The following is a 15,863-nucleotide window of genomic DNA, read 5'->3' as shown; positions in this document are numbered from 1 at the left end:
CGGAGAGATATTTTTGTCGAATTTTAGTAGCCAGCATTAGGCCTGGATATGTATGCAACAAATCCAAAACTTATAATCACCAGACTGATGCAGTGTGTGAGTTCTACACGATCTAAAGACATATCACACACATTCATATAGCTCCCTAGATATTGCAGATGTACACCATTTCGAGAGCGTCACGGCTGACTGAAACCTAATTAAGACTCTAATATGGCCATAGCATCTCCTCTATAGCTGAGCGGCTGTGATAGACAAAAAGTTAAGAAGCTAAATTGAGTCATGCACTCAGAAATAGTCATATCTTTTTCATCATCAAATGTAAAAAGTCAGCATCAGCTGAGCAGCAGAAATCTGGCCTGCACTGTACAAGTTTTGAAGAAGAATCTATAAGCTTCTTTTAATCTTCCCATGGGTATAAAAAAAAAAAAACAATGAAAAACATTGGTTGAGAAATGGTATGTCTGCTGTAGCCAATGTGCAGTGAGATCACTAATTAAACAGTGTTTACTCTGCCGGTCAGACTGCTGTGATCTCTGTCTACCCTGCAGGCTCACTCTAGAAGTGGATCAATAACAGCAGTGATTGTATTGTGTTCAAGCACCGAGGCAGAGACAAGCCTCTTCTGAAACCAATTAGATGCTTTTTATCGACTCATGAAGCAAATGTCCTGATGAAACAAGCTCTTGCACAGCCATGCTGTTCTCTGTTCCCTGACCGGTCCTGACAGGTAATGCCTGCTGAAACGAAAACAGCTACTTTTCTCTCTACTCTACTTCTGAGCAAAGCTTCTGGTGGATGTATCGTCAGCTGTGACAGGGTCAGCCAACAGAGCTCCGAGTTAGTTTGTATTCAAGGCAACTGTGTCTCCAACACATCGCTTTGTTTGAAGCTAGTGTTCATGGAGCCATTTACACAAGAATGAATTTACTTACTTAAAAGTTTCGAGTCAGTGGAGATGATTTGGTGCGTAACAGAACTAAGAGCTTGACTTTAATCAAAAATTTGTTCAAAGGTGAGAGAAACATCCAAAAACACAATATCTCAATTCAACAGTGTCCTTTCATGTAACTCTTCCCTTTTTTTCTGCCCTCGTTGTTATTTTCTGCCATTAAATAAATGCAAAGTGGTTACACTAGAATGAGTCAGTGCCACCAAAGCATGCAGACAAATTGGAAATCCAGTAATGGCCTCATGCATTAGAAGCTCAAGGATTGGGAATGGATTCATTGATTTTTTCTGTTGTGCTGATGGCAGTGATGTATTGTTGTCCATTTACCGATTTGAAAAACATTTGTGCAGGGATTAGATGGTTGATTCTTTTTTTTTTTTTTTTTTCATTGTCTTTGGATTTTCTGTCACAGTTTCATCCTGAGTCTTTCTTTACAGGCCTGTGTGGTCTTATGACATCCTGTTCATAAGGACAAAGTCCTGCTGGTTAGCTGTTCTTTAGACGGTCAGAATGAGTGATCCCTGCCCCCGAGCCCCTGGCCTGCATTCATTGTGCTTTTAAACCAGAAGGGCCGCTGTGGCTGTTCTCTGGATACGCAGAGGAGAGAGAGAGCAGCAGCATTTTAATGAGAAGACAGGGCAAAGCAGAGATGGATGGGCCACACAGACACAAAACCACCTAGCTTACATTACTCTAATGTATTATTTTCACCCAGGTTGTGCTGCTGTCAGCTTTCTCTCAGCTAATGTGTTCTCACTTCTAGACCTGTCGAGCCTGTGGTGCGGATTATGTTTTGACAGGTGGTTTGAAAGAGGAGTGAAGGAGGCCATCTATGTTAAAGTAGAGAAACCATCCCTCAACAGAGGAGGAGGTCCTAGGAGATTCAACAACCATTCACACTTGGCCTCACGTGACTCCAAAAACTCTAACAACAGCCGGGAGCACTAGCAAACCAAGTGACATCAAATTGCCTTGATAACAGCCTCACAGAGGTTAAATATCTGGGACTCAAGCCTCTCGAAAGAGAGGTCAAACGTCTTCTACAACTGGATGTCCTCGATTCAGCTTTTTCCAGGATCGCTTTTTTTTTTTTTTTTAACCTTATAAGAGTTCACATTTAAAATCTGTGCACTCAGTAGGGTTTGGTTCAGGTAGCAAAGTGTGGATTGTTGCTGCAACTAGATGCTCAGTTTGACACAAAGAAAAGCAGGATATTCTCACATTTAAGACAATGTTTGGCATTTTACTTGAAAAAATAACTGAAATGATTAAACTCAGCGATCATTATAAGCTGCATCTTAAATTTCAGTAAAGCCCAATAAACATGAAACGTTGGGTGCAACAAAGTATAAAATATGCTCACACAATAGATAAAATACACTGAAAACACATAAAAAAAAACATGAAATAGCTGCATTAAAACACTTTTAATTCAGCATAAAAAAGTGTATAAAACAACCCAGGAAATGGGAGCAAAGACAGTAGAGCCAGTCTGATACAGCCATATTTCCCCCACAGAGCCATTTATCAGTTAATCTCCAGTGGGACAGTAATGCAATGATCCATGCCCTGTGAAAGCACTATTATCCATCCAGCTCCCCAAATAGTTTCAATCCTCAGCTGGAGAGGCAGCGATCAGCGTGTTGCTGCTCAGAGATAATGGACTTTAAGTTGTCAGTTTAGTGTGAGGTATTAAGAAAGCAAAAGAGATGCGTCATGACGACTGAGCTCTAAAGAACATGGATCACCTTAGTTATGACCGACCTAACTTAAGTTCAGGCCCTCATTTTGCTCTCAACCTTTCTCTCTTTCTTTCTGTCTAAAAAAATCCCTCAGATACTGTAATGTAAGCACCCTAAATATTCTCATATTACATACTTACGTATCACAATACTGAATGAATGGGATGTCATTGTAAAACTGTGTATCGGTTAATTACTCAGCAAAATTGTGATTAAGTTGCAGTACTCTGCTGTCACTGACAGGCTTGCTCCTCCCCTCTCCTCGCCCTTTCCACCCCTTGTTTTCATCTGCATCTTCTGCATGAAAAGCAGGCTGTCAGGTTTGACCTACAGACAGTTTCTCTTCTGCCCCGTTGCTGCTGTGCGTGTGTGGTTGCAGAGGTGAGCACCATAGGATTAACTTGAGATTCATATTGAGGAGTCAGCCAAACAGGATCTGAGCTGCCACAATTTGTTCCTGAGGCAGCAGCTCCCATGTAGCATCATGGTGCTTTAACAGATGAGATTTAGTTGCTGACCCCTTGTGTAGAAGTAAGACAGCGAGCATTTCTCTCTGTCTTGCAGTCGACAACATGCATTCTTCTTATTCACCGGTCATCTGAGCTGAGTTATGTTTTGTAATAACTCATTTATTTTGACTATTACACCATTAGGTCAGCTAACAGGACACTGCTAATGAATTACATTCATTGTAGAAATAAAGACTTTCCTTTTACTTGTCAGGGTGTTTTGATTTTTCTCCTCGCAGCCTGCAGCTACTGCCAGTTATCGAAGCACTAGCGCTCTACCCCTCCATCTCATATCGCTGACCGCTGACTGCAGGTCTGGCATTGATTTATCGCTCTTTTCTCCATTATGCATTACCTGCCACACGGTCTCAAAGGTGATGCTGTGTGTAACCAAAGATGGGGTTGACCATCATTCACACACATCCCTGTCAGTCCCCTCCCCCACACACTCACGTCTCATTGAAGGGCTTATCGACGTGGCTTCCTTACTACAGTCAGTGGGTTGGGTCCCAGGAAGGAGTTTGAACATCTCACTCAGGAATAATGGACCTCTTTTCTGCAATGGTGGCATTGCTTGTGATCAATACTTACCCTGCAGCACAGGCTCTTCTCTTGGACGATTTGTCAAACCTAGATTGGCGCCTGTTTCCGATTTTTTTAGATGATTTGAACGTAATATATAGAGATATTTATTCAAATGACTTGTAATACAGCCTGACTCATATGCAGTGTTTTACACAGAATTGCAGAATGGCATCATGTCATGCCTGCAATTCACTGAATGATTTGTGCTCCCATGCACATGCTGCTCTTTACAAACACTTTCACAGGCACCAATATTAAAGTTAATTCACATACCATTAAACAATGATACTATTTTTTGTGTTGTGTTCTACAGGGGAGCAATGTAATGGAGGACCAGGACTTGAGAGAGATTGGGATCACAGACCCAAGCCACAGGAAGAAGATCCTGCACGCTGCACGTTCGTTGCCTAAGGTGACAAATTACTGATTACTAGTGATTACAAGTGAGACCTGATTTGATGTTTTGTATTGTTTCTGATGTTAAATCACAAGATGCTAATCTCCCCTAAAAGGATGGGGTTAATTTAGCTAGTTCCTTAACACTCAGGCAGGAATACTGGTACAGTGGCCCAGCCATTGTACCAAAGCCATTAAAGCATCAGTGAATGATTTCTTCTCCTACAGGTGAAAGCGCTGGGCTGTGATGGCAGCAGTTCTCTGTCCTCCTGGCTGGAGAATCTGGGACTGCATGAGTACTTGCACAACTTCCTGGCCAGCGGCTACAACACTCTAGATTGCGTCAAAAACCTGTGGGAACTGGAGATCGTCAACGTGAGTCACAGTGACGTACACGGACTATTAGGAGTATCAGAGGGTGAAATTAGTTTTCCAGCGTGTGACCGAAAATTCAGGATGAGGGACAAATTTGACAGTTTACTTAGCTGCAGGAGGAGCCAGGAGACTTGACCTCTATGCAAGGCTTTGGTTTTGAGTACGGTGGAAGGTAGTTTTCAATGCTACAGCTGGTTAAAGCTTTAAAGGTCAGAAAACAAACCAGTGATATTTATGGTACTGACACTTTAAAAAGAAGTGAACACGTCACTTTTCAGAGAGAGAACAATGATTTTTTTAGTCAGAGCTCTTCCAAGATAAGACATTTAGAGACTCATTTAAGGTTAGCTTAAATTCTTGAGGGAAAGTCGTTATGGTAAGTTAAGTTGCAGTATCTGGTTTCTCTTGGTTTGCCTCCAGCGCTCCTGCCTTCTCAAGTGCTGCTCCACATTTTCTTCTTTTTCCCAGGTGCTAAAGATTACCCTGCTTGGTCACAGGAAACGCATCATTGCTTCCTTAGCAGAGAGACCTTACGAAGAGCCTCCAGTCAAGCCTCCTCGTTTGTCTCAGATCAGGGTGAGAACCTGCAGACTCATACACGGTTTCACCAACAGCTTTCTAAGTTTCTAACTCCACTTTCATCTACATTTTTCTTTTTATGCACTTTGATATGACGTGTGAAGGGATTAACAGGAGTTTGATGGTTTTCCCTCCTGTCAGTCTTGGCTCTGTTAGTTTCAATCATCGATTTGTTTTTAGTCCACAAATTCTGAAAAGCATAGCTTTTTATATTAGCTGTTATATTCATCACAGGACAACTAACTGTGTCCGAATCTGTCTCTCCAGTGCCAAGACCTTCCTGGATCCCAGACCTCATCTCCTCTCAGTCAGATGGAGTCCTACACAGGACGCTCGATGGACCCCCTGCTGCCTGTAGGAGAGCCAGGGAGGAAAAAAGTGCCAAATACCGACTACGACGTTACCCAAAGATATCGCAGTGAACGACACAGAACTCATGTATGTTCAGGTTTATCTTCATCTCTCTCTTCATAATGTTCAGTATCTCTGTGTGAAGTACTGATTTTATTGTACCCCTGCTGGACATCTTCTGTAATAATACTTTTAATAATCATTCCAGGAACGGTATGAAGAACGGTATCAAGAGCCTCGTCTGACTCTGCGGCCACCCAGTCTGGCAGCACCGTATGCCCCGGTCCAGAACTGGCACCACCAACCTGAGAAGCTCATCTTTGAATCCTGTGCTTACGAAGCAAATGTACATTTACGCTTTCCTCCTTCCTAATTAATGCTGTTTTCTTTGAACATTTACAGTAACACTGAAGTTTTCTTTTTCCTTTTCCTGTTTAGTACCTCGGTTCAATGCTTATTAAGGATCTGCGGGGTACTGAGTCCACGCAGGACGCTTGTGCCAAAATGCGGGTATGTTGCGAGTTTCTTCTCCAATCTCAGAGAACAAAAACGTGACATTGTGCATATGAATGAACAGTAAATCACCATGATGTCCTTTCTGCCTGTGCTGTTTTTTCTTCTCCAGAGGTCGACAGAACAAATGAGAAAAGTCCCGACCATCGTCCTCTCGATCACCTACAAGGGTGTGAAGTTCATCGATGCAGCCAATAAGGTTTGTTACTACATGCACACATTCCCCAGCTTGGTGTGAAAGGTCCCTTTTTAAGCCTGCGTATCTGTAGTGTCATGTTATACATCGTTCTGAATTCAGTGCAAATACCAGCACATTTACTTAGCACATATTTTTAGATCCTGTTTATGAAAGTGTTACAGTCAGACATCATTCTGTTTCCTCCCTGTGATTGTAAATGTCATGACTGAAGCTTTATGTCAAACTCGTTCATGTTTGTATTTCTTGACAGGAAGTCTGCTCATATTGACATTTATTTGACGCTAACAAAAAAATACTTTGAAAGGTTGCCTTTGAAGCTGTTTTTCCTTTATGTGGTTGCACTTTCCTGGATGTGAAACCCTATTTGTGCCTCAATGTCTCCTCTTTCCTGTCTGTAACTTGTCAGTTCATATTTTCAGGATACACTATTACTTATAGCGTTTCGACTGTGCGTGACAAAGCTTGATACTCTTTTTTGTGTTGTGATGAAGTGGTCATTTTCAGTCTGTATAGTCCCGTAATTGAGTCTTATGCTGCCTCTCTTCTCGGTGCAGAACATCATCGCAGAGCATGAGATCCGAAACATTTCGTGTGCAGCCCAGGACCCAGAGGACTTGTGCACGTTTGCCTACATCACCAAGGACCTGCAGACCAGCCACCACTACTGCCATGTGTTCAGCACAGTAGACGTGGTAAGGACACCCTCACTGTCCCGTCCCCTGTGTTCGCCTAAAAACACACAGGTCTGTCTGTCTCAGAGTGAACTATATCAGCTTAGTTTGACACAATGATCGTTTAGCTGGGTTTTAGCATAGATAAAAGGTGAACATACTGAAAAGAGAATTTCCTGTGACTGTTTAAAACTCTCCTCACTGGTTCATTTGAATTCCGCCGACATCATCTCCTGTACATACACTGAGCAGATGTGACGTGCTGCACAGCCAACACCGTTATCTCCAGACTGCCCTATCTCTTCAAGGTGTCACGCTTCACTTGGGGTTGATTGCCTCCTCGTAGATACACTGCTACTCTGGCCATGATAACTAGTCCCCCATTACCTTCTCTGACCCCCCAGAGATCTGATGATTACCCTGCTAATCTGCCAGGGTCATTCCAGGCAGCCCTCAACGGAACAACAGTTTCCTCTGGGTTACTGAAGTTCTCTGAGCTCTGTGGGGTTGAAACAAAGCAGTATGATAACCATCAAGGGCCACAACACCCATGAGACGTGATCAGTTGTTTTAAACTGTATTGAGCAAACTGCTGCAGTGAGCGTCCACAGCACCTCATCTCACAAAGAGGGAACATAGGGCTGATGTCATCTGCCAGATACATTAGGACGTTAAGTGAACAGATGATGTATTTTTTTGTCTCAGAGCAGATTCTTGATCGAAGGCTATGCAGGTGAATTCAGATCTCTGTGTTGTGTGTCAGTTGAAATGATGCAACATTGCTTTTTTTGAACTTCCCGAGCCATGCAGTGTGAAGCGTGAATCGTCTGCCTTCAGGCTGAGGTGCTTGTTCATATTTGGAAGCTGTCAGGATATAACAAAAGAATGCAGCAGCAGATTTAATACTAAGCTACAGCGGATGTATCCAGTTCAGGTACCGAGGAAGCTGCTTAGTGCTGCACAATACTCACGAGATTACTGCCACTTCTCCATGTTATGCAATTTTGTTTTGAAGAAGTTTTAGGGAAAAGAAACTATGCTCTGATATTTTTGCTGTCTCACTGCAAACTGAGTATAGTGTTGTTCTTCTGGCAGAAAACAAAACTGTGACACTTGAAGTCCAGAATATATACAAAGTCTGTTTGCTCTTCCTCTTTTTCCCTTTCTGTATAGAACTTGACCTATGAAATTATACTGACCCTGGGCCAGGCGTTTGAGGTAGCCTATCAGCTGGCTCTGCAGGCCCAGAGGACCAAACAGCACCACAACCTCCCAGCAGGACCTGGTTCAGAGGCCTCTGAAATCAAGTCCAGCCGCCCTGTACCCAAACCACGAGGCAGCGTGCGCAAGTCAGCGGTGAGTTGGACATCGAACATATTGCAGCACATGACGCCATATAGAGTACGAAACAGGAAGCTGGTTATTGTGGTTTGCCTGCTTATCAAGAACTGCAGCAGGGGTTGTGACATGGAGGCAATTAAGAGTGCTTTAAAACTCTTAGTGCCTGATTGCAGCAGTTTGCATCGAAATTGTGACTCCTTTTCTGAGTCATAAATCACACACACACACACACATTTTAGGATTTAGTGGGATGTACCGTTTCCAAGGTTATCTTTACCTCTGATGTCCTTTGCGAATAAACATCCATTAATCTTCTTGTTTTTAAGTTTTATTCAGAAGAAAAGAAATCCTCTGATATTGTTTAAAAAAATGATGCCTGTTTTAATAAAGTGTCTACTGGAGTGAAACCGAAGCATAAATTCAATTCAATTCAATTCAATTCAATTTTATTTATATAGCGCCTTCCACAATCAAAATTGTCTCAAAGCGCTTTACAGAGACCCAGAGCCTGACCCCAGAGCAAGCACTTAAGCCGACAGTGGCAAGGAAAACTCCCTTTTAACAGGAAGAAACCTTGAGCAGAACCTGGCAGATATCTAAACCCCAGCAACCCTATTTTTTTTTGGCTTTGTCAGGGCCCATGATGAAGGCTTCAAGCTGGAAGACACTGGTCTCATAATATAGCTGTTCATTATGCTAGAAGAGTTGTTCTGCCTTTTTTCCCTTCTATGTGCACTGTAAACCTTGGAAGAACTATAAGTGAAGTTATGCCAGAAAAAATGTAAACATTCCATATTTCACATAGTCAAATAGAGTTAAACGTAATCTTTTTAATTTTATTAAAACTTATATCTAACATTTTGGAATCAAACCCTCAAAACACATTAGACAAGTTTTGGAACATTTCTGTCAGCCTGCAGCCTTTCACATCATTATGATTACACTGCTGATGTTCATCTGGCTGTTAGCATTAAACCATTAAGAAACAAGTCTATGCTGAATACAAATGAGACAACTACACCTCAGGGAGCAGTCGCACACGTCTGGCTGCAGCTTAGTGAACTCAACAGAATCGTATAAAAATGTGAGGTTTACTGTCACTCCCTCCGTGTCTGCGTTTGTTCCTCTCACCTTTGTATTTTGATGTGTACGTTTTCAACCTTTATTTAATCAGTAGTTGTCTTGTTGAGCACAGATGCGCTTTTCCAGAAATGCCCTGCTACACCATACCCACACCTGTAAGCTGCCATGTACAACCAGTGTCTTATCTGTGTTGGCTGCAACAGATCAGGCTCCTCCTGTCTCACGCTGCTCAAATCTGTGTCAATTTCTCTCCCTTTGATTCTCTCTCTGCCCCTCATCCTGTCTCTTTTGTGCTTTTTTTTCCCCCTCTTCTTGCTCTCTCTCTCTCTCTCTCTGGCTGACTCGCCTCTCTCCTCCTGGCGGTGTTTATCTCTCCCAGGACTCTCCTCCTCTCGACAGTCGTTGCTGTTACTGTTACACCTGCACCACCCACCGTCCCTCCTTCCTACCGCTGCACTCTGCCAGCCCTGCTGCCCAGGTGCTGCCTTCTCATCCTGTCCCATCTCCATCCCATCACACTTGGCTTCTTTTTCTGCTTTCCTATTGTTTTTTTCCCTCTCACTGCCCTGAAAACCCCACAATCCTCTGTCCCCATCTTTTGTTTGTGAATTTATTTTGCCGTTTATGTGTGTTTTATTGTTGTGTGAAAACATATACACAAGCTACACTGTGTGTACTGACAAATGCGTTGAATGTTACTTTTGACTTGGGGGCCCTCTAATGACAGTTTGGTAGTAAGACAAAAATGTTTACATGCACAGGGAAGCCCTGCCAGTGCCTGGTTTTTAATAATGGAACTATAGAAGCAGTACTACAAGGTCCTTTATTTAAAAAAAATATATATATACTATTACTTTACTGATGTTTTGTTTTAGTACAGGTAAAGGCTATTGTATTAAAAAAAACATTGAAGTGTGAAGTAAGTCCTTTAGAATACACTTAGAGAAAAAGTTATAGAGTTAATGGAGCTTGAAAGTTTATTCTTGACCTTGAAAACACCAGTTGACAAGAGGTACTTGATACTAAATGAACCTTGTGATGAGATTGTTTTGTCAACTGGTTTTTCCAAGGGCGAAATTTGAACATCTACAATTCCATAAAAAACTGAGCAGGCAGCTATTTGCTGATGAGAAGTTTGTGACATGGCTGAAAGCTCAAGAACAAGGTATTAAATTGAACTTGCGATTGCGGGTGTGACTTCTATTACTTCCAAAGAAAGAACACAGAGTTCAAAGCAGATTTTGTGGGACAACTTTTCAAGCTATAAAATAAATTTACAAATTGAATCCAATAGTGAAGTATACTACTTTACAAATAAAACACATACAGTGTAGTTGTACACAGCTGTAAGTGTTCATTAATGTACAGTATTTGTCAGCAGTTATAGCTTCTTCTATGAAGACGTGTTATATTTTTATTGTCATTCATTATTTGTCTACATTTATGGGTGCCCTCAGGAGGAGTTATAGTTGTTGACAGAAACATTATTTAACACTTACATCTGCTTATAACTACGTTACACTGCATTATTAACAGTTAATTAAATGCTTATATATCGCTTATAAATGCTGTTTGTATTTACAGGGGGACATTGTGGACCAGGAGGGGGATGCTCAGTCCCAGGGCAGCGCCACATGGCTCGTGGACCCCAAGGAATCCAAGCGCACTATCAGCACTAAGTATGAGACCACCATATTCTGAGCGGACCCCTCTTCCTCCTGACCTCTCAGCCTGGGCCTGGTCTCACCCCTCTTCCTTCCCCTCCCTCTGTGTGCCTTTCACTGTGACTCTGCCTCTCTCTCTCTCTGGGCCGGACCCCTGCCCTCCCCCGTCTCCCTTCAGCCATCACGCGTGTCTTGTTTTTACAACAACACTACAGTAACACACCACTAGTGCAACCCTTCCACTATCAACCCTCCTCTTGCTCATAACACCCACACTACCAGCCTGCCACTCACCTTCACTGTACTACTCCTCCTTTCTGTTTGCCTTGTATGCTTCCTGAACTCTGTGTACAATGCTTCCCTTTTTTTCCCAGTCAACATCCTGGTATTTACTCTTAGTGATAAGCTCTTTTTTTCTTGGTGCTTTTCCTGCTCTATTAGGCGACGGCCGCTCTGAGGCTTTTCACTCTGATCTTTCACCTCCTGACTCCTCCGAGCGCTGAGAAAATCTGATTTACCACAGCCAAGAGTGACCCCACTGCACACATCCTTGTACCTGGATGGACACGTTTCCTGAGGGAACTGAGAAACTGGTCCTGTAATTCTATGCATCAGTTGGACTTTAGCAGACTGTTTCTGTTCAGTGGGATGCAGTGTTGTACAGGTTACACAGGGATTAACTAAGGGGAAGTTTTTTCACTGTCAGCGGTCTACTCAAAGCCAAAGGAGTCTAAGATCCTAGCACTGTGATAAGGTCCATTTGGAGCTAATGAAGTAAGCATTTTGGGGGATTTTCTAGTGGGGGAGAGAGGGGGACAAAACAGGGCACAGAGGCTGATATGGACCCGCATGTTAGAGGTCCTCGCTGCTCCAGAAAATCGACAGTCCAAAGTATCGTATGACTGGCATGCCCTTTGTTTATCAATCAGAGCAGCAGGATTCAAACCTGACGCTTCTTCTGGAGTGAACTAACTATAACTAAGCACTTTTACCAAATCCCCAAGTGTGTAAGAATAAGTGCGTCTTCCTCCGTCTTGTCTTTTTTCTTCTTTTCACGACAAATGCCTTCTATGTTCATCCTGTCAGCATTGCCTTTTGTTTTGCCAATCAGACCATGTTAATATTTCACTGTTGCCGCTAAAAAGAGTTAATCATTATAAGGGGGATAATCCATCACCATCATGCTGTGTGTGTCCATTAGTTCTCAGTGTTATTTTTACTTTATTTTAACCACAGTGTTTTGTGTGTGTGTGTCTGTGTCCCTTCCCCATAGCTGAACACTGTGGCCACTCCCAGCTAGTAAGAAAGGACAGGAATGGGCCCTGTTGCATGGTGGGTAGGATGTTTTATTGAAAAAGTGACCCACTTCCCCATACAGCAGATCACATCAGCAGTTGGATCGTGCTCGCAGCTCGCCACAGTAACACACGGGCCTGGAGACAAACAGACGTAAAACTTTCAACACTGCACGCTCCATCGGTTCATCCAACCTCACCGACTTCATTGCTCCACATACACACACACTGTGTTTAGCCTCCTGTCAATCAGAAAGTGACGGTCGTCCCAGCCAGATGTATTTGTTATGCTCTGTGTATTTCCTGAGAAATTAATCTTTGGCTATCACTCTGACAGGCCTTTTTTTTATGATACAAAGGTACAAACTATCAGTAAGAGACCTCACACTGTAGGTACACACTCCTTCCTGGAATTTTTTTCCTGTATTAAAACATTGTCGCATCTTCTCATGACTCGTCCACAACGTACATGTGTAACTGTGAGAAACGGTCATCTTGTATAGGAGGAACTCAAAGAACCAAACTCAAAGGGCAGAGGAAGTGACACTACGAAGACTGTTTTATAGTAACATAACGGGGTGGCTTTTAATTTGATTTGGAGGTTTTGCCTCTGTTTTTCTTTTTTTTTTTTGTAAGTTTTAATTGTTTTATAGGGCAATGACATGTCCTAATGCAGGAACTGGATCAGGTGTGGTTCACTTCAGTTCTCTCTCTCCTTCCCTGCTTCTTTGTTCAGTTAATCTAGACAAGATTATTCACCAAACCTGCCATGCAGGCTGGTACGTCTTTAGATTTTAGGTGCAGAACAGAACAATAGGACACAGCATGTCTCTCCTAGCTAACTCCCAGTAGGTTGACTGTTAATGGTACTTTTTGGTCAGCTGATGTGTATATGGGTACGTAGTCAGGTCGTTTTGGTTTAACTGTTGTATATGTGGTACGTTGTCAGGCCAGTACGATAACTCTATGGTACACTGTCTTCAGCTCGCTGGTGTCGGCACCTTTAGCCATCACCCTGGTCCTGTTCTGCTTTTGCACATTGCTAAGGATCAGGAGAGATATTCTGGGACTAATCTGATGACAACAATGATGAGAATGATATTGTACATGAATCTAGCTGTCTGTATTTTGATACTTGAATGATTTTTGCTTTTATAGATATCTATATATATATATGTATATGTATGTATGTACGTATGTAATTTTTGACTTTGTCAAAAGAGAGAAAAGGACTATGTCTTATAAAGTTAAACATATCGTGAATAAATACCCTGTGATTTAAAAAAAAAAAAAAAAAGGCTGAGAAAACAATGACTCAGAAGAGGGACCTCACTTCAGAAAAAAAAGATTGTAAATAATCTTGGGCTTCCAGTCTTTTTTATGATTATTTTTCATAATTGTACAACTAATAAATGGCGCAATTAGAAATGCTGTCCCTGTTGACTCTTTGTGTATTCACTGATCTTGATTAATGTTAATGTTTTTTTTCCCCAAACGGTGGCAGAATTGCCTGTCAAATTTCGACAACCCACAGTTCTGCCACAGGTATCTCAGCTAAAGTAACACTGTGTTTTGGTTCCTTCAGAGTGTCTCGATTTGTCAGAGGGCAAACAAGGTCAGTGGACTTGCCGGGATGAAATGTTTGGCCTCCGCCCTCCACATCCATAAACGTTCAAAAACCATTTCTCTGCTGAGGGACGGACAGCAACGTCTCAGAGTCTCAGAGTATCTCATGCACTCAGAGAGTGCATGAGATAAAAGCACAGAGGTCCAGGTACAGAAGCTGACACTAAAATATCATCGTAGCTTCTCCTGTCACTCTGAACAACAAGCTGCTGCAATAGGTACAGGCTGCAGGGACAACATTATTTTAACAGTATGTTTCTTAACATTAAAAGTCATTTTCCAACAAAATATAATTAACACTATATTCAAATGAACAGTTTTATTTTGCCCTCTCAAATCCAATTACCTAAGTGTGTGCCTGTGAAGACATTTAATATAAAGTTTTAGCCAAAACTTTGTGTTGAAACCACTTACAGTTTTATTGATTTTTTTTTGTGCTTGTTTACCCATTTCACCTGATATTAATTCAAATATTAATATCAAATATTCAGTCCTTTTTCTAAATGCCCCAGCTCCAGGTTATGCACTGACATTAATTTTTATCTTTGTCAGAACGGAAATGAGTCAACAGAAGAAAATGACCACAGCTATAATTTAAATGCTAACATCTGTGAAATATGCCAACAGTAACAACTCGTTTAACCTCGAAGCAATTTTGTTCGTGTGTATAATTAGATGGTAACATTCTTTTTTATTTTTTATGACCAACCCCAATCTATTTTCTCATTTTAGAGAGTCAAACACCTTGTCTTCAGTTTTTTTCTCTAATGATGGAAAAGACAAAAACATCAGACTTTGCAGCACTGTTAAGAAAATAGTTACGTAAGTAATTACATGTCATCTAATCGTCATCTAATATGTCTTCTTACTGTGATTTCTCCTATTTGTTCAGTGTTTTGATAGTCGTGCAGTCTTGGGGATAATAGCCATAAAATATATTTTTCGTTAAAATACATCAACAGAGCAACATGTCAGATGATGATGGTGTCTGTGTAAGATGTGAAAATGAATTTACACAGCTCATTTTCATAGATATGCTACAGACGTCACAGATGTGTGCTGCTGTTCCTGGAAAACAGGTTGACTTGTTGCATACTGATTTTGAGATTGGTATCTGCCGACAGACCTGCTTTGTTCATAAACTCTGGCATGCACAAACTGACACTGACACTTTGCAGCGTCCGTCTGTAGAAAATGGAAATAATAAGAAAAACAAGCCATGACACATGAGTATAAGCAGGACACAGTTTTATGCCATTATACCATTTCCTGATGAGACAGCCTTTAGAAAGGATTTATAAGTAAATTATACATATATATATATATATATATATTATAAATGTTTTATAGATTTTAATATCAATCAATCAATCAGTGGGGTCTTCCCTATAAAAAGATAAGACAAGTGTCACTCTAAACAGCAGCCCAGAGACATTTTTCTCAAGGTTGTTTATTTGTTCATATTGCATTAGTAAATCCTTTATTAATCCTTACAAAACCATTAGTCACCACTTAGACACCCTCCATAGTGGATTCTTTAGAAATTGGTGCTAATTTTGAATATAGACAGTGATGTTGAATGTATGTGACCTGGTCCACTCACAGCTATGTTGCAGTTTGGAATTCTTGATCAGCCTTGATCAGTTTGCTTCATATGAAAATTAACGGACATTCAGTTTGGTCCTCTACTTCCATCCTGACCGACGTATCTCAAAGACTAGTGGATGGATTGCCATGAAATTTTGTACAGACATTCATGTCAGTGCATCCTATGACTTTTCCTTTAGTTCCACCATGAGGTTGATATTTTTGAGTTTTATTGAAATAGCTTGACAACTATTGAATGGATTGTCCTGCAATTCGATTCCCCTCACTGGATGAATTTCAGTAACTTTGGGGATCCCCTGACTTTGGTGATCCTCCGACTCATCAATTACCCTCAAAGGGTTAAAAATATAATTAAGTACTTTGGTTTAGACTCA

General features: G+C 41.4%; 1 protein-coding gene across 7 annotated transcripts in view; it reads left to right on the top strand.

Moving 5' to 3' along the window:
- The window catches only part of LOC121191545 (ankyrin repeat and SAM domain-containing protein 1A-like), a 60,272-nt gene extending 46,589 nt beyond the window's left edge, over positions 1-13,683 (top strand). For 5 of the 7 annotated variants that reach the window (XM_041052725.1, XM_041052716.1, XM_041052768.1 and 2 more), the window contains 10 exons: positions 4,102-4,200; positions 4,413-4,559; positions 5,028-5,135; positions 5,406-5,576; positions 5,698-5,835; positions 5,928-5,999; positions 6,115-6,201; positions 6,756-6,893; positions 8,046-8,228; positions 10,881-11,393. In XM_041052725.1, coding sequence (XP_040908659.1) covers positions 4,102-4,200; positions 4,413-4,559; positions 5,028-5,135; positions 5,406-5,576; positions 5,698-5,835; positions 5,928-5,999; positions 6,115-6,201; positions 6,756-6,893; positions 8,046-8,228; positions 10,881-10,997 — 1,260 coding nt within the window. In that variant the 3' untranslated portion in view covers positions 10,998-11,393. The other 2 variants (XM_041052733.1, XM_041052742.1) reach the window with 2 other exon arrangements.
- Positions 13,684-15,863: the final 2,180 nt, after the last annotated feature.

The sequence above is a fragment of the Toxotes jaculatrix genome, chromosome 2 (genome assembly GCF_017976425.1).
Source record: "Toxotes jaculatrix isolate fToxJac2 chromosome 2, fToxJac2.pri, whole genome shotgun sequence".
Classification (NCBI taxonomy): Eukaryota; Metazoa; Chordata; class Actinopteri; family Toxotidae; genus Toxotes; species Toxotes jaculatrix.
Note: the sequence above shows the minus strand (reverse complement) of the source record. Positions and strands in the feature narration are given on the sequence as shown.